This window comes from Neocloeon triangulifer, unplaced genomic scaffold (genome assembly GCF_031216515.1).
Source record: "Neocloeon triangulifer isolate White Clay Creek 2 clone unplaced genomic scaffold, ASM3121651v1 ptg000012l, whole genome shotgun sequence".
NCBI classification, from domain to species: Eukaryota; Metazoa; Arthropoda; class Insecta; order Ephemeroptera; family Baetidae; genus Neocloeon; species Neocloeon triangulifer.
This window is the reverse complement of record NW_026775554.1, coordinates 14,623,956-14,643,537: the sequence shown is the minus strand read 5'-3', so window position 1 is coordinate 14,643,537 and position 19,582 is coordinate 14,623,956. Positions and strand designations below refer to the sequence as shown.

At 35.6% G+C, this 19,582-nt stretch overlaps 1 protein-coding gene across 1 annotated transcript in view; it reads left to right on the top strand.

Annotated features, from left to right (window-relative positions):
- The window catches only part of LOC132196830 (5-hydroxytryptamine receptor-like), a 49,376-nt gene extending 31,418 nt beyond the window's left edge, over positions 1-17,958 (top strand). The window contains exons 2-3 of the mRNA XM_059619739.1: positions 11,948-12,191; positions 15,297-17,958. Of these exons, the coding sequence (XP_059475722.1) occupies positions 11,948-12,191; positions 15,297-16,137 (1,085 nt within the window). The 3' untranslated portion in view covers positions 16,138-17,958. The remainder of the gene's footprint in view (positions 1-11,947; positions 12,192-15,296) is intronic.
- Positions 17,959-19,582: the final 1,624 nt, after the last annotated feature.

Sequence of the window (19,582 nt, the reverse complement as noted above, 5' to 3'; positions counted from 1 at the left end):
AACATTTCTTGTTAAATGGGCTGTCAACAACTTCAGCACGATGATTCGATTCATATAATTAATTTATTTTTTAACTTTAAGAACAAATAAATATAATTTTTATTCAACAATTTAAAAACACTATTTTATCAATATATAAAAGAAATAAATTTTTGGTTTTATTTTTTATTTTAAACTTTTACCACAAATATTATCTTTACAACAAAAATAAACAATATAAGACAAGATTTTTTTGAAATTCCTAATAATTTTTAAAATTGTGATTAATAAGTAGTTGAATTAACACAAAGAATTGTTATTAGAAATTAGATTACAGTCATATAGTTGAAAAGTCATATACTTTGTTTTCGTAGAGTGGTCCTTTAATGTTATATAAATTTCTCACCATCCACAGGAAATTTTAATTTTATTCATTACATTAATTCGGTTTTTTAAGTAATTTTTATTAATCTTTGTCAAAGACAAAACGAATTTTTGGATCATTTTGCATGTTACTATCCTTGTACTGAATTCAACTCAAGAAAAGAGGCATTCAAATTCGCACTCCCCCGGGTACATGGCATATTTCTGTAAAGAATAATCAATTTAATACTCTCAGTTAAACCAAAGAAATGTGCTCTTGCCAAAGTTTCAGCCATTACTCAATACAATTTGGAAAAGAATTCAAACTGGAATTTATTCCTCTGCAACGCGCTTTCCTCCCTTTGCACGGAAGAATTCCTTTGTTAACAAACTCACCTTTGAAAATACCACCCAATAGAAATCCCAGACCTTTAACCGGCAAGAGCAAAGTTTCAGTCGCTCAAAATTTAATTCGCTTGAGAGCCGCGATGCTTATTATGCTTATTATAAAATTGCATAATTCTGTGGAAGATCAGGGATAACTATTTTAATTTAATATATAAATGTCACTCTGCATAAAAACTGGAGTTCTGAGAACTGTAGAGACCTTTTCAGTAACACGCGAGACATATTTATAGTATATTCTTCAAAAAATTCCAAATGTGTGCAGCTTTGTAATATTAATCGCATCATTTCAACCAAGGACATAGATTAGCAATACTATTGAGGCGCAGAAATAAATCCAATGGCTAGTGTAAATTTCATTCTCTCCTCGCCGTCTCGCTAGAGTGTTCCGTTCAGCTCGTGTGACGATTGGCTTAGTTGCTGCGTGGTGCTCACTCGCATCCAGTGTCCACTGGCTCGTGAATAACTCGGTCGGCTTTTCCATTGAATTTCACTTACCACCCATGAGGGAGAACCGCAATTCATTTGGGCTCTCACTTCAACTGGAGCTGTTCGTGAGATGAGGAAATAGGAAAGTGTGCGTTGAACATTGGTGGCTTTTCACAGCTCGCCATCATAGAATGCAACTGCAGCATATAAAAGTTTGGAAGTGGCAGAGACAATTAAATTAAGCCTGAAATTGATACAAATTTTCCAATTCAAAAAATAATAACTAATCTGAGCAAATAATTTTATATAATTATGAAGATTAACAAAAATCTAACATAAGTAACGAGAGTGAAATTAAAAGAACTACCAAGGCTTTTAGTAGAGACGCATCGATTTAATAAAAAATTAGCACTCAAAGTTGTTTTCATTTTTCATCAAGCAATGCATCACATGCGTCTGGTGAGCAATTGTGCCTGGCGTGTGAAATCAATCGTTGCCGCTTGCAAGGCTGCCTGGAATTCCATGTCCCCAGGATCTGCAGGGCCAAAGTTGGCTGACGATAAATCACCGCCGTCCGGAAAGCAGTATTTGCAGGAGGCAGACTCATTTCTGGATTACAACCAATCAAACTCCACGCAAACAATAATAAATCCCGACAATGAAGGCGGCCTGGGGAGAAAAGTTGCGGAGGGCCGATCAAAGCTTTTCTCGTGGAAAGCTGCCACGGCAAACGATGGAGTCTGATCAATTGCGAAACAAGAACTTGCAATTATAGCGATCGATTTTTGCTATAGTGAAAGAAGAGTGTTTGAATGAGGTGCAAAAAAATTAATATAAAAAAACTCCCATTTTTTTTTATGCCAGGGAAGTTATAGTATTATTAAAATGGGAATATATTGAAAAGACAAAGAGCCTGCCGTTGATCAGATATTTTATTATCATGGCTGTTGCGCACCGCTTAATGAATGGGTTATAATGTTAAATTAGGTTAATGAAGTTTAATTTGTTGGATCATTGTACTGTTTTCTGCATCTTGTACTTAACTTAATGAATTTATTGCATATATGTATATATCGCCTTAATTTTCTCAAGAGAGGTACAGTAGTGCTTTTATTTATTCATTTTCCATTTGACTTATGTTATTATAATTTTAAGTATTTTTGTTATTAAGTTAAAAAAAACGCAATTTTAAAATTTTAACAATTTTCCAAGAAGCATAAGAATAAAAATTTTTAATAAATAAATATAAATTAATTTGCAAGAAATATTATATTTATAAAAACTGTTAACATAATTATAAACACAAATAAATTAAAATTGTAATTTTGTTACTATTTTTTTTTAATAAATTTAAAAATATTTTTTTCTGCTTAAAAATCAATTTACATTAAAAATATGCCCATTGCCTATGGTAACAAAAAAAAGTGGCAGAAGAAAAATTTGTTGGAAGGAAATAGTAAAAAAATGCATTTTTATGAGACGTATTGGAACTTAACTTGGTGATGCACTCAAGAATGATTGTTATTTTTAACATAAGACAAAAAGACAATCTTTTAGCGGCTCCAACTTTAGGCCTTTTATTAATGCATAAAAAGAGACTAGCCAGAGCGTCATGCAAATTTCATTTGCCAAAAATACAAGCAGGCCATGAATTATTCAAAACCCTTTTGAAAGCGGCGCGAAAGCTTATCGAATTTTCCTCACCGAGTTTTTACACTTTTCCGCTTGAAATGAGTTGGTGAATAACTGCGTGTAAAACACATTCGTTGCGACGCCATTAAAGTGCAAGGCGTCGGATGAAAAGGCGCTGATGGAAAGTCGCTCGCCCGCCCGCCTTGGAGATCGCACTTCCAATCTTAATGCTACTCCAAGTGTCTCACAGAAGGGCCTCGGCGTCGAGCGAAAGACAGCAAACAAGGAGTGTAAGGGTGCAGTGACGCGAAAGGGGTGCGATACTCGCTCCAGAGAGAGAGAAAAGGATGGAGACACATTAATGCATGCGGTGCTGGCGTACATTTATTGACGAGTCAGCTTTGGAGACGCGCTCCAATTTATTTGCTGCCGGTGCAAAACAAATATGTCGTTGTTTATGCCCGTTGTGCACACTAACTTATGATTGGCAGAAATGAACGCCGTGATTTATTCAAAGTGCTGCACATGCGAAACGAGATCTTCCGGAAGTTTCATTTCCCAGCCAAATGCGATTGCATACAAATGATCCTGCTCTTGAGATATTTCGTTTCGCTCCGAGTCAAAGTTTCGGCTTTAAAAAGAAATGTTACTGCTCTTTGCCTTCAATATCTCCCCGAATCTACACTCCAACGCGCAAAGGTGCTCTAGAGGGAAATAATTCTTTAGCCCCCTAACACGTCCATCGAGATGTAGAAATCGCTTGCAGCGGAGATTCTCCATTGATAATGTTTGAAGTTACGCAAACTTACGTGATCGCAACGTTGAAGTACAGCAATAAAATGTGCTTTTTTTGTGAACCAAACTCGAAAACTTTCTGCGAAACAGATATCTTTAGTGATCTTTAGTTTTGGAATATTGATCAAATCATATCAACATATTTACTTCACGTATGCTATTTTTTCCTGATTTTTCCAATATCAAGTAGAAATGAAAACAGATGTAATTCAAAAATACCGCACCGCAAGTCAGCATTTTTCACTTATTATATTAAATTTTTTTCATTTCCTTTACACTTTTGCTATGAGCTACTTGATTTTCGGAATTTATAATTTTCAATGCAGGTAGATAATTTCAAGATAAATATATGTGTGTATAACTTAAATTATCAGCATTATTTAAAAGGTAAAATTTCCTCACTGTCTGTGTAATCAAAAGAAGATGAAATATTAATTTTATTTAAGATTCCAAATATTTTAATTTCAATTTGGTGGAGTCACCAACTCTCTCCCACAGCTGGCTATACACAATATTGAAGAGGAAAAGTTTCATTTAGCAATTCATTCAAAACACTGAACGGTCTCGCCATTTGTAGACCAACCATGCAATGTCAGTGGCGGTGAAAATTTCCTCGCCGTCCGCCGTCCTTCCTTTGTCCTCCCCTGAGAATTTCCCTCCAATTTCGCGGTGACAGGATGTCCCCGCAGCCCTTTTGCGTTGCTTGCTGGTGTTAAATTGCATCTGCGCTGCTCCAAGGGCATGAGTCTAATCCCTTTTTCAAGTGCAACACGTTGTTCCAGTAGCAGTGGAGCCTCTTCTCTGATCTGTTGCTTCTAATTGACACACCGCAGACGCTCCCTGGAGGCAGCGCTAATTGCGTGTTACTTGAAATGAAATCCAATATGCACAGTGGTGCAGCTATAGTTGCCTGCAACTCTCCTCGACGCTAATTAATTAATGCCCCTTACTCGAATACCATGACTCTGTCAGCACCTGATTACAAGTCTGAATGTACGTTGTTTAGATTAGTTTATACAGTCTAATTTTAATTGTTATATCGGACATTGTGTCCGCTGACGAAAAATCTATAATTAATAGTGGTCCAGATACATATTGCTATTAAAATGATTAATTTTTCCATACTAAAAACAAAATAGCTAATGAAACAGAATTTAGTTGCAAAAAAGGTGTTTATTGATGTCTCAGTAGGGTAACTATACCCCATTCTTTGACATATCAAGAAAGTTTTACAATAACCATTAGCTTGGAGAGAGAAACTTACATTATCAATTGATTACAAAAAATTAGTTGAACACTAATTTATTAAAACAATTAGTTTACTCTCAAAGCTTATATTGTAGACAGTTAAGAAAGATTTTGTCAAAAAAATTTAATCTGGCATACAAAATGAAAATATGAAAAGACAACTAGAAGATTTTAATAAAAAATTTAATGGAGAAACAAAATTTGCTTTCTCTATTAAAAGTCTGTTAAAAATAGAAGTAGGTAATACATAGTAAAACGCAAAATTGTATTACAAATTGATTTTTTCTTTCTCTTAGCTAACTTCTAAATTAAAATTTTACCCAACAAGAAATTTCTTAAGCTTCTTAACGGTCAAGTTTGCCTTTTACTTGAAGCGCATTGAACACAAAAGTGGCCGGCTTTAAGTTTCTTTAAACGGCCAGACATGGCGATGGACCGGAAGCTCATGAAGTGCGACTCGGAGAAAGGATCAAGTAGCATCATTGACCGGCGAGGCAAAAGTTTGCCGGATATTAGGGGACACATTGCATGCTAAGGCTGACTGGTCGGTTCATCTCAGGCCCTTAATTTCAGTCACGCAAGCGACGCCGCTTTCGTCCTTCCGGCCTGACATTAAAAGCTAGTGTGTTTGCCCTTGGCAAAATAAACGCAAACTCAACACTGCTCGTCCATTTTTCCCGCCCTAAGGTCAAGGGTGCGGCCACGGGTGCGTTCCGTGATGCGAATGTTTATCCGAGGTGAATTTTTTTTCATATTTAAATGTGTGCAGGTCGCGTGTATAATTTTTTTATTCAAATAAAAAGCATCCGGTGCCGAGGGGAAATATGAATACGGAATGGGATTTAATGTGTTGCTCTAGGAAAAGTTTCTTTCTCTGGAAAGAATGGAAATTATTATGCGTCTGCTGTTGACGTTAATTGCTTGCCAGACGAGACACAAGTTTTAATTATTCTAAAAGGGCTGCTTTTGTCCACGCGGAGTTGATAAAAGTGGAATTCTGAGAAGCGAATTTTTTTCAGAACTATTTGAATAAGAGCTTGATTAAATTCTGAGTGTAATTTATGCAGCTGACTCGCTCTATTTGCCGACGTTCTCAAGTTATATTTATACCCCAATTGATTTATTCTACTGCACCGCGATATTTTCTAGAGCCTGCATGGTATGAGATTAAGTAAAGCTTGGCAATATAAAAGTATAAAATAAAAATGTACTGTCGGTGCAGCGCTGGTAGAGCTTTCCTTTACCTAGAATCAAAAGAGAAGATGCGATCTCTATATTTTCATTATTTCTCCTCCCCAGCTCTTATTCATAACAACAGAAAAAAATTGACTTAAAAAAATTATCATTTCCAAGTAGGAATAAAATAACTTTCTGCAGAGAATCTAAAAAAAATATTATCATATGTTTATTGCAAAAAGATTTTTGGTTCACACGTTTTCTTGCGTGTTTTGGCCTTATTTTCAGATATTTTTAACGACTCCTTATTGATAAATTTCGGCCCGAAATTTTTCAACCGCGATTTTTTTATGGATGCATGGCCACAAAAGAAAGTGATTCCATATGATAGAAAATATAGGGTCCATGGGATTAATCAGAAGATTTGATTTTTTGAAATGTAACATTGCGTCTTATGGGAATTTTTACGTTTTCCCAATTTAAAAAAAATCGGCCCGAAATTGTTTGCTCAAAATTTTACAATTTACATTTTAAATACTGCTGAACAAAACTACAAGATAAAATTTGGGTGTTCATGGACATAAAAAATAATCATATCCTAACATTACTCTTATGGAAAAATTGCTAGAGCCTCCTTGTATATCAATAAGGAGCCCTTAAACAAGAGTGAAAAAGCATGGAAACGATCCTGAAGAAGCTGTCAAATAAAATGAAAAGTTGAGTTGTAAATTTCATAGAAATAAACATGCAAATAGAAGTGGCTCTTGTTGGTAGATAACCATGCGGCAAACGCTGAATCTAATTTACCGCAAAACTCATGCGAGAAGTTATAGAGTGAATGCACAACAAAGAGCAGGAAAAAAAAGAAAAAAAGCCTAAGCACATCAAGCAAAATGTAGGTTAGCACGCAAAGATTCGCAGCTCTGTATGAACTATACGCATTACTCACGACTACCCCTTTTGAAAGTGCTATTAAAAGCTGCGTGAAATAAAATGCAAATTATGTTCGGTCGCCGCGCCCTGGCTTTTACACCTGTGCTGGTAATTCCAGCTGCGCCACTCCAGGGGAGAAATCTCGGGGGCGCGCAGAGTGCGGGCGTAAAATGTGCCGGATCATTTCCAGCTAATTAAATTAGTGAGTGTGCAAAATGAGTGACGGTTTGCGCTGCTCTCTCGCAACCCTTCGGAGACCTTGGGACTATTATGACTCTCCGAGTCGCGCGCGGCCACTGCCACAGTCATCGCAGAGCTTTATATGCTTGACAATTTAAGGGTGCAGCTTTAAAAGCAAATTGTGCAATAAATTAAAAAATAAATTTATGTAATTTTATTTCGTTTGTCTTTTATCTCTTGCATGCAAAATATTTATTTATTTTATTTTATTTAACTTTTTGATAATTTGATATGATTTTAAGATTTTTTATTTAAATGTTTTCTGTTTTTAATAAAATAGAAATGAAATAAATTTAAAATAATTTATATAATTTTACCAAAAGAAAAATTTTTAGTATTAAATTGTTCATAAACCATTTTTAAGCGGTTTTCCACAGTTGTAATCATGATCATTTGATTCATTTGTAATAAAATATAGCCTGAATTGATATTTAACTTGCATGCTAATTGAATTGATTGTTAGATGTCATTTCATTAATCTAGATCATTTTAAATATCCAGTCATTAGAGTGTTCTATATCTTTTTTTTTTATCAAACATCAGCTTTCTATATTAAAAAATTTCCAAATCCCTCGCTGACAAAAACTTTCGTCCAAATGGCAGGGCATTTTAAAATAACTTTTTTACCATCCTGCCTTCATTAAAAAGCTCTCGAAACATCAGCGACGGGCTGGCGTAATTTCAAGCGGCGGCGGCTTTACCAAATCCAGAGATTAGAGAGTTGCTGTTTTTTAATTTCCCCGGAGAGAGAAAATTGTTGCCCGGCGGCGAGGAATAATTTTCCAACGCGAAAAAATGCCAAACATCTTTCATTAAGCCTGCGAGTTTAGCGAGCACACCTTTGTGTCATTTCACTGCCCTGGCTGGAGCGGAGCCCGCGCCAGATTAGTCTCGGATCTTTTTAATTTGCAACGCCCGGCGGCGGCCTTTAATCATCTTATTGTGCCCGCACCGCAGGGAATAAGCTCAGACAAGGTGGATCGGCCCCGAATTAAATTAACCAGTCCGCCCCGTAACACTCGGGGCTGCACCAACGACAGATTTGCTCCTTAAGAAGCATCCCTCTTCGCCCTCCAACCCCTTGTTTGTCGCGCGAGCAGACTAAATAATCATCCTAAGTGCTTTCGCGTTGACACACGTCTCTGCATGGAAATTTGCATTGTGGGCACGATCTGGCGCGAGGTTTGAGGTGAGCGGTAAAACTGCTTTCTTTCCCACTGGCGCAGGATGCAATTTTAATCACGCTTGCACCAACCGCTCGCGAGATAATTATGCACTCCAGAGTTGCATTCTTGTAATGATGCCAACGGAAATATACATCATGTACTTTTACGGCGATGAAACTCAACGCGAGTTTCATTAATGAGATTTTGCAGTAATAAAGTATTCACTGCGGTAGGTGAAAAAATGCGAATTCCAGCAACTCGTATAACAAAAAATAACGTTGTTTAGATTTGAAAAGTTGGTTATGTAGAATATTAATAAAACAATTTTTAATCGCAATAGAAGTTGTTTACATTTTTTCCTTTCTCTTCTCTTCAATTAAATGTAATGTAATTTTCATCGTTCGCATCATGGTTTATTTTGAGTTTTAATTTCATTAAAATGAAATTTTTCCTTTTTAAATTTTTAACATGTGCCACGCACAGTTTTCTCGACAAAACATTCAAGATTGAATCCATTGCACTTACTTTTGTGGTCTATAACTAAATTTCACTTCGAAAGGACGCTTCTGCAATTTACTAGCGGCAGCAATTTGTATCGTCGCCCATTCATGGACCAGATAAACAAGAAGCAGCTGTCACTCGCATAAATTACATACACACATACCGCATCTGCTGCACTAATTAAGCCTTGCCTAGTTAGGCGCCCGATTGTTTCGACGCGTTGATTACTGCAAGCATTGACGCTCGCTATTGACTCACTTGGAAATACGTTCGAAATTTGATAATAACCTGCGCCTCATTTCAACAGTGGGCCATTGTTTAGGGAGTTGTGGGAACGAAGGAACTTGATTTAGTAATAAAATTTTAAATTATTTTATGCTTCTCATTTGGGAATTATTCCCATTTAATTTGAATTCAAAGTACTAAAAAAAAAGTTGTTTCAAGGGGCAATTACTTGGAATTTCGGAAATATGTTTATCATTTAATGCCTGAAGAAAAAGCTTCCAATTTGAACTTTCCCTGCTGCATGAGACAGATAATATGTTTGTTTGGGAAAATATCTCATTTTTTGATCCTCTTTATAATATAAATAATTGGCATAGAATAAAATCTCACAATAAAAAAAAAAAAAACACTTTGCAAATGTCAATTTTCAATACACACAACCACCGTGAAGCCCCTCATAAAACTGGCTGAATGTGGGATTGAACTTGAAACTGGGAAAAACCCTCGGGTCGAATAAAATCTTAATTTCGCTCTTGTTGGTCTCAAATGTTTGATCATTAGTTCTGATTTATGCAAATGAAAATTGGCTTTCGGGCCGTAAAATTGCATTCTAAATCTGGTTGCCTCGCACAGCGTAATCTTTGCGTACCATTTAAAACATTTTATTGCGACTGAAAACTCCCTCGCTGCACAGAGTTAGCCGAGCTAGTTGTGTTTGCGATACTCGGGACACTCCCCGCGGGCTTCATTAAACTCGGCCCGCGTCGCATGGAAATGTGTTCATTATTAAATGACCGGGATTAGCGCTTATCACCTGACAAAACCTAGAGACACAACCTATTGCGTCATCTATCAATCAGAGCCGTTCGTTCACTCGTGAGCATAAATGCGCCTTAATTAACTGTCCGTCCTTGTTTCGGTGTTGTTTAGTTCGCGCGTGTGTCCCAGTCGATATGCGAAAATTATGGAGCCCAGAGCTGTTGGAAATAGATTACCATAAATAATTTCCATTCCAGCTCGGAGAGTGCAGTCGTACCCGCGGGACCGCTGTTTGTGGATTTATTCACTACAATATACAGAGAGGATGAAAAACCTGATTATACACTCGAATTTGAATTTTGTTTGTGGTTGGGATGTATATAAATTCCAACGATGGCCATACGTGGAAAAAATGTGAATATTTTTGAAACAATGTGACAGTTGGCGAAAATTGATGGAAAGATCTAGAGGCTTTCAAAGAAATTGCATGCATCTTTTTTCCTGCGGGTGAAAAGACATCCACTTTATTTCTCTGGGGGGAAAACAAGAAAAGGGGAATTAGTGATTGAAAGAAAGGCACTCGCTATAGTAGGAGATAAAGTTTTTTTAAATTAGATCGTATTATTTTATTTTCATAGAGAACCCTCGCTTTGACTCGATGAGATGATATTACATTGCTCCTTAAAGGAGAATTTTTTTATTAGTATTTAAAGATTGAAAATGATAAAATAAAAATGAAGTAATTAGCAGGTGAATTTATTGAACAAAACTACTCCTAAAGCAATAACTTTGTGGATGGTGATTATCGTGAGTTGAATTTGAAGTCGGCATCTCCTTGATGGGATTTCCGAGTAATTTATTTAATAAATCCTCTACCGTGAAATGCTACAACAAAACTTTCTAGATGTTTCATAATTTGAAAATTTATTTGCAAAATTTTGTTTGCAAAATTCTCATCTTTTCTCTCAATTGTATTGAATTTACAAATTCATACATTCAAAATTATGCGCGTATAATTTTGAATGTATAAATTTAATCGAATAAAGATGTATCCCATTATGGGCAGCAATTGCCTTTGTGATAGATCAATAAACACAATTTGCACCTAAATAGAATAAAAACTGATTTCAGTGAATGCTGAGAGTTGCATCTTTATTGGAAAATATTATAGGTGTATAAAACTGCAAAGAGGAATTCCCATTTTATATTGTTTTTAAATTTATGAATTCAGACAGTTTCAGGATTTATAATTCAAGTTTACAAATTCGAGCCTTAAAAAAGTTACATTTTTTAGTTATACATAAGAGTCATGGATGATCGGATTAATGAATTTGAATTGCACTGGAGTAATTTAAATAATATAGAATAATTATTAAATATACAACTGCACCTACAAAGCGAGAGAGAGAAGGAATAATTTTACATTGTTAGTCAAACATTGTTAGCATTGTGACTATTGCTTTTAAATATAAATTATTAGGTAAACTTTGTTATAATGATTTTCATTATATTTATGTAATGTTGACATATTTTAATAAAAATTAAGCTAATTTTTATATAATTCAAATTTAAAATAAAATATTAAATATAAAAATATTGTCAAAAATAAAAAATAAAAATAAAAATAATCTCTTATCTAATTATATTATATATTTCACTTTTTTTTAAATAAAGTATTTTTGTTATACATAAATTACAAGTCCACCCAACTTCGAGCGGAGTTATCTATCGATCGGGGCTTTTGTGACTGGAGAGCAAGACTTAAAAGCCAGGCAGTCCAGTTCTATACAATAATTGAATGTTTTACCTACGGCGCTTAAATCTTACATTACATACCATTATTAAAATTGTGGTGAAAAATATTTGATGATTTCATATTAAAATTATAGATATACTGATTTATACTACACTTTTTACCTAATTTCTGCCCCCGTTGTGAGTTTGCATTTGTAAACATTCTTTTTCTAAATTTCCCAAGCCGTATCTTCAAACATAGAAATTACTATAAGTTTTTTTTTACTCGATTAGAGAATATGAAAATAATAAACTTAAAAAGGTTTCATAACTGATAAGAAATATTCACTTTTTGTTCACAGGCAACGTTTTCGTGATAGCGGCCATCCTGCTGGAGCGACACCTTCAGAACGTGGCCAACTACTTGATTTTGTCATTGGCGGTGGCCGACCTGCTGGTCGCTTGCCTGGTCATGCCCTTGGGTGCCGTATACGAGGTCTCGCAGCAGTGGACGCTCGGCCCTGAGCTCTGCGACATGTGGACCTCGAGCGACGTGCTTTGCTGCACCGCGTCCATCCTCCATTTGGTCGCAATTGCGGTTGACAGGTGACGCACCCCTTTTTTACACATGATTGATAATCAAAGGGAAAAATGCCCAAAGCAATCCAACCTCGCAAATTTTGAGCTTTTCTAGTGCAAAAATTATACAAACGTTCTGCAGTGTGTTGGCAAACTCGGGATTGTTCGACTCAACAGAGCGGACATAACTTGTCCATTAACAGTGTAAATTGATCTCGTCGTCGCTTGCTCAGACGGTTGCCGTTGGTGCGCTGCTGGTTTATAATTCAATTTTGTATTATTTCCCTTTGATCAGTCTCATCTACTCAATTCGCCAACTTTCCACTTGGCGATACACGTTTCACCAAGAGACGATCAGCAGCAGACGTTGGGGGCTTTAAATATACTTAGACATCGATGGATGGAAAAGTTTGAGGCTCGTCACGCGGGTGGTTTATTTTTTTCTTTTTTTACGAACTTTGCTGTGGCTTAATTAATCAAGTTAATAAATTAAAGGGTTTGTAAAGTCATACAAATCTCTAGAGACTTCGTTTTAAAATTTAAGACTGATATTTTCTATTTTAAATTGTGCCTTGCTTTAAAATTTAATTGATTCTATTCTTTTCAAAGTGTGAGAATTTAACAATTATTTATTTTTTATATAGATTCTGTAATTTTTTTTAAATATTTCAATTGTATTTTTGTTTATCGAAATGGACTAATAAGTTTAACTTTGGTTTCAAAATTTTATAGGTTTTTTTAAATCAATGGAAGTGAGTGGAAAGTTGATTTACAAAAAGAGCACCCAGAATAATACTTTTCTAAAAAATTTCCAGGCTTATTTTCTGTTCATCATGAATCCATATTTATTATCATCTGCAATCAAATTCAACATTTTATTCCACCAATAATTCATGCACCGTTTCCTTCGTCTTCCCATTCCCGGAGGGGCTCATTTCAGAAAACCCAGCAAACGAGATTATTTTGGCAAAAAATTGCCTCGCAAGCAACCAAGCGATTAGACTAAATGACACAAACACACTGTTCCGCGAGGGTTTAATCCGATTGCCGGCAGCGCGTGCTGAGCATCGCTATTTAAATTAGTGCCAAATTCTGGACTGGAAAATTCGCTGCGCCAATAAAGGGGAAATCGAATTTTTCGGCTGACTGCCTGCGACTCGGGGCTGCTCTTTCCGCACGTCTGCCAATCCGACCAAAATTTGGCTCCATTGACTGGGAACGAAGCGCCGGCCAGATGTTTGGACGGCGTCCAAAAACTTGGCCAAAGAGGAATGGAACGATTTCATATCAGTATAAAAATCAGAAACGACCCGCTCATTAGAGACAGCATCTCGTTCGCAAAAAAGAAATGGGTCTGCAAATCAGCCAACTCGAGCGGAGAATGGTCGATAATAATTTTGCTTGTTCACTCGGAGTGGTGCTGTTGCTTGCGGTGATTTGTTCAAAGGCTTTTTGAGGTTGAACAAATCACTAAAGGTAACATTTAGGAGTTAAAAATAACAAAAGAAGAAGAAAAAGCTATTGATCATTATTTGTACTCTAAATATAAATAGCTGCTTTTTTAAATCCTTAATTAAAAATATTTAAAAGAAATTATGAATGATAAACAATCCTTTTGTTTTCACATAAATCTAAATATGATTTTTTTTTCGTGACGCAGATCACATTCGTAAGGAAGTTACTATTTCCGTCATCTCACAATGTTAATATTAGTACAAGAGATGTTTACACAATGGTTCGAAATTGCATTTTTGATAAGAGATGAATTTTTTATAGTCACTTACTTTTTTCCTGCTAAAAGTAAGCATACATACGTGCTCTGCCTTTGGAAAAAAAAATATAGCTAGAAGTGATCTTGTTACTTTCAGAAAATTGCTCGCGAATTTAGGAACCATTTTATATTTTACAGTAGAACAAGCGCGTCTTGATCGTTTTAAAAATTGCCTTGTATTCAAGAGCCAAACCGGAAAATATTTAGTTGCATTGGGGCCAGATTGGGGCGTTTGGTGATGCGATCAGATACGAAGGAAAGATGATAAAATGTGGTGTGCGTACACGGCTATAGCTTTATGATGTGGGAAAGATTGGAGTGTTAATGCATATTCCCTCTAATTGGCACCGCGTTTGGATGAAATAAGAATTTTAATGACGAGAACTGCAGAAAACTTGGAGATAATTGTAATGGAAAATTTTAGAAGCACGTTCAACAAATTCTACTGTGAGACTTCCATCATCTGACCTGTTCCATTTTAATGAGAAAAGATTCCTATGGCGCAGTTTTTAATAAATTAAAAGATTCATTATTCATTAATCATGAAGTTGATCATTAATATATATTATGATTTAAATATTAATGCTTTGATAATTTAGCATTTTAAATAATTATGCCTGTTCTACATTAAATGAACTGCAATTGCATTATAACTTATATTTAAAATATAAACCATCCATCACCAATCCATCTTCAATAGTTTTCCAACTTAACAAATATTGCCTTAGTATACAAAAATGTATAACATATAAATATTTTAAAAATATTATATTTTTGTAAAATATTTAATTTTATTAAAGTAACTTTTATTTGTAATAAAAAGAATTATTCTTTAATTATATAAAAAAAATTCACAATAAAATAAAATAATAAAATAAATAAAAAGATTTATAACAAATAATATTTAAATTTTATACAAAATTATTAAAATAGGTTTATTTTTAAATAATGTTTAAGCCTCAGTTAAATAAAATGTATGTTCCGGTATTGTTCAAACGTAACAATTCATTCCTTTTGTATTGAGTACAAAACATTTTTAATATTTCATATTTATTTACATGGATGGAAAACCACTCGTTATAAAATTAAATATTTTTTATTTTGGGAATATTTTAATCTGATGCTCAAAAGTTTTGTGCTGGAACCCTAAATATGCATTAGCGTTGGTGATTAATCACTTTGTAAATTATATTATACATCTCCCTCCATAACTCATAATCTAATTCATAAAAGAGGTATATAAACTAATTTGGGACTCGTCATCCATCTCCCGCGTGCAAATTACCCCTGACTGGAGGACCAGACCCCACCTCAAAGCTATTAACCAAGAGGCTAACGCAATTTGCCGGTTGTGATTCCAGGTATTGGGCTGTGACGGACATCGACTACATCCATCACCGCAACCCTAGCCGCATCGGCTGCATGATCCTGATTGTGTGGACGATGGCGTGCCTGGTGTCGGTGGCGCCGCTGCTGGGCTGGAAGGACCCCGGCTGGCATGACCGGGTGACGCACGACAGCATGTGCATGGTGTCGCAGGACGTGAGTTACCAGATCTTCGCGACCATGTCGTCGTTCTACGTGCCGCTGCTGGTCATCCTCATCCTCTACTGGCGCATCTTCCAGACGGCCCGAAAGCGAATCCGGCGCCGAAACGTGGGCATGAAAACGGCGGCGGCCGCGGCCGCCATGAGCGCCGGCATGGGCGCCGGCGTCATGTGTCGGCCGCCGCCGACCGTGTCGGAGACGACGGCCTTCACGACGGTGTCGTCGACCAACACCAGTCCCGAAAAGACGTCGGCAACCAACGGTTTGGCGCCGGACCCACCCACCATGGACGGGCTGAGCGGCGTTTCGCCGCAGCCGCACCACAACAACGCGAAACGCAAGGCCAAGGCGGCCGCGGCCGACTCGAAGCGGGAGCGAAAGGCGGCCAAGACGCTGGCCATCATCACCGGGGCCTTCGTGGTCTGCTGGCTGCCCTTCTTCATCATGGCGCTGCTGATGCCGCTGTGTCCGCCCGAGTACTGCGAGTTCAACAAGTACATGGTGTCCTTCTTCCTGTGGCTCGGCTACTTCAACTCCACCCTCAACCCCATCATCTACACCATTTTCAGCCCCGAGTTCCGTCAGGCGTTCAAAAGACTGCTGTGCGGCAAACGTTATCACCGCAGCCGCCACCACGTCAGATACATGCAATGATAGCGTGAGCAGATGGGCGGTGAAAGTGCTGCTGGCAGCCGACCCGCCGCCGAAACTGAATTTTAGCAGTTTTCTAACAATGCACGTTTGTTGTGTCAACTGTAAACTTGATAAGTAGTGTTGTGGAAAGAGTGGAATGAGAAAGGAAAGCCGTCTTGCGAAAGAGGGTCAACCATTTTTAAACGTTTTTACTATAGGCTCATGTCTACAAGCAGCAACTGGACTTCAAATTATTAAATTATTTTTATAAAAATTGAAAATTTCAAAATCAAATCTTGTCTGGATAAAAATAGATTCCATTTCCCCTTAATAAAATATCAATGCGTAAAATTGGTCAGGTAAAATTGCTAAATGTTTCAAAAATTTATATGTTTATATTTTTTTTTAATTAATTTTTTTTGGTTGCAACATACTCTGATTTCCTGATATAAATCAAATTGAAACTCAAATCACTCTCAATAATCATTTATTGCAACAATTTGACAATCAAATGATTTAAGAGTGCTCTGCAAGTGAACATTTATCAACAAATAAGATTTTTAAATATTTACATTTAAATAAAACAATCTAATTTTCTTTGATAATGTATTAAAATTACAAATAAACTATATAATATTATTAATATTAAATAAATTTTTAAATTTGACATTCAATTATTAGTAAAATTTACTTTTACGTGGAAAGTTTTTGTCAATTTAATCAAAAGTTTAAATAAAAATTCAGTTATTGTTCAGTTATTTTCTATATAACCATTCTTTCATAATATTTAAAAAAATGAATATTTAATTAACAAAATTTCATATAAATCGTTACCTCTCTCTATATAATTAGGTCCAGTTTATGCAAATCGATGAGGACATGAAGCATTCCAAATGCGAAAACTTGATCCGCTTTCAAGAACAAAAGGCAGTTAAGCGCCCTCGCGGCTTCCCCAGGGCTTTTTGCGACTCTCTCGCTTCGAGAAAATGTGTGTAGTTATGTAAATCAAGAACTTCTCCAGCACTCTCTGCAGCCCTCTCTGCAGCCCATTGTAAACTCATCAATGTCGTCTATCGCAGAGGAACACTCAGCCCTTCTCTCACGCCACGCGCAGGGCTGCTCTTCACCATGTATCATTAATTTCCCTTGCATTTTTATATACTAGAGTATATTATATTTTTATAAAAAAAAGTATCAACTCAGCACCGACCTGAGAATAACGACGTCGTTACGCCTGGCACTCTGTTTTCCACCCCCGCACACGAATATGCAATTACGGCGACTTTTGAGAAAGAGTTTTTGGCCGATCTGCAACGCTTTGTTTTGAGCCCCAAGGCAGTGCAGATACGGGCAAAAAATTAATCACCGGTATTAATTAATAATGAAGAAGGCGAGAAAAAGAGAAACCAGTGTGTTATATTTTTATCAGCTGGAGATCTGGTGATATTAGTGAGAATGGACTTCCCTGTGGAAAACCAAACTAGATTTTAGGGAAAAATATACATACATAAAACCCTGACTGTTGCGTGTTGTACGTATAATAAATAAATGCATCTAATTCAATGTTGAACTGAGCCTGAATGCCAAAAAAAAAAACGCATACATACCGTGTAATGTACATAATTCTATAATATTAAAAATAGCAAATATAAAGCAAAATTTATCTCAGGTGTTGATCACAAATGATTGAATAAAATGTGTATTTTAAAATTCCAAATTGCAGGCCAATGAAAACTAAACTATTAAATTATATATCAATGTTGAAACGTGTCGCAAAGCATTATAAATGAAGATGGAGGCGGAAATGAGAGCTGTCGTGTTTAATAAATGTCTCATAAGATTATTGCTCATGTTCTCGTTTTCATGCAAAACACACACCCGCAGCAGCAAAATTAGTTTTCTGAACAAGGAATTTCAGCGTGCAGATGGAACCCGATACGCATGCCAACTATGACATATTGGATTCGCCGTGATCATGTTGCAAGTGTTGCTTCTCATGCACTAGTATAGGTGCATGAAGAATTTATCTGAAATCTGAAATAGGTTTGTTTAACACACGGATGAAATATTATTAAGATATATTTTTGAATTATGCCAAATTTTTTCAGTCTCCTTTAAGTAGTTCTCAAAGGGTTTAATTTGCTGAAGGTAGATATTTAATTATTATTTATCATGATAAATTTCAACTGCCTAAATTATAGTACCAAATTATTTTCATCTCATTGGATCCGTTAAACTTTATTAAGAATGCATTAATATAAAACATACTACTTGAATTCAGCATTAATATTAATTGGGTTTTTTAAATTGATTTTTTAAATATTCTCTGATATTCTTGAGTTTTAATTCTTAAAATTATTCTCATAGAAATCTTGGCTGATTAATACAGAGTAATATCATTGAACCATAAATATATTTATAAGAATAAAAATTAAATCTTATCTTTATATCAGGTGTGGCAAAAACGAGGTATTTCTTTTTCAAAATTTAAGGAAGTGCTCCAAACTTTAATTTAAAATTAAACTTGTCCCAACTGTCCCAAGTAAATTTAATTTTCAAAGCACACTTGACTGAAAGCCAGCCTGAGAAAAGTTGACCACAAGCTGAGAGTGGATGTATTTGTTATAAGCTTTTTTGCTGCCGTCCTTGAGATGAAGTTTTCCGGTCAATATGCGCTCCATGTCAACTCGCTACTTTCGCTGCTCAACTCGCAACATTAATTTCCAGCGCGAAATATTTATTATGCATGAGTTAAGTGTGTACAGTGCGTAAAAGTTCTGTCTGTTTGCTCGGTGGAGTGACAGAGTGTCGTCATTAATCATCCGCCATCATCTATTTCACGCCGCGAATGAGAAGAAGAGACTGAATGACGGCGTTGGCTTAACAGTCTGGCGGATTTTATTTTAAATTAGGACCACACTGTGCCTTGGTGTGCGCACACCCTTTTGACTGATTAACTTTCTCTCAGCGGGTTTCGAATTTTTGAACGGATAAACCGACAAGGGATTTTAACCATAATACCTGCTTTGATTTGAAAAAAAATTGTTATTGATGATTTTTTTCACAGATACAAATTACAATATTTAAGCTTAATTACTACAAATTTTTATTAACGAAATATGCATATTTATTAACCGTTATTGATATAAGTATTGAAGTTCTAGATTATTTATTAAATTATATAATAAATATATTATATTTTTAGTTTTAACTAAAAGAAAAGTCATTACTTTAAAGATGCAAAAATTATTTTTATGCAGTTAAAAGAATTAATTAAGGATTAATTATTTTTAGTTGTTTAAAGTCTTTTTCTATTGCAACATTTTCAAACTATTAATTTTTCCGCTAAATTTAGTTTTTAGCTGTAATTTGGTATTAAAAAGCTTGATATCATAAAAAAATTCGCTGCCTGTAAATACTACAATACTTTTTTTCTAGCTATATAAAGTACCTTTAACTTGGGTTT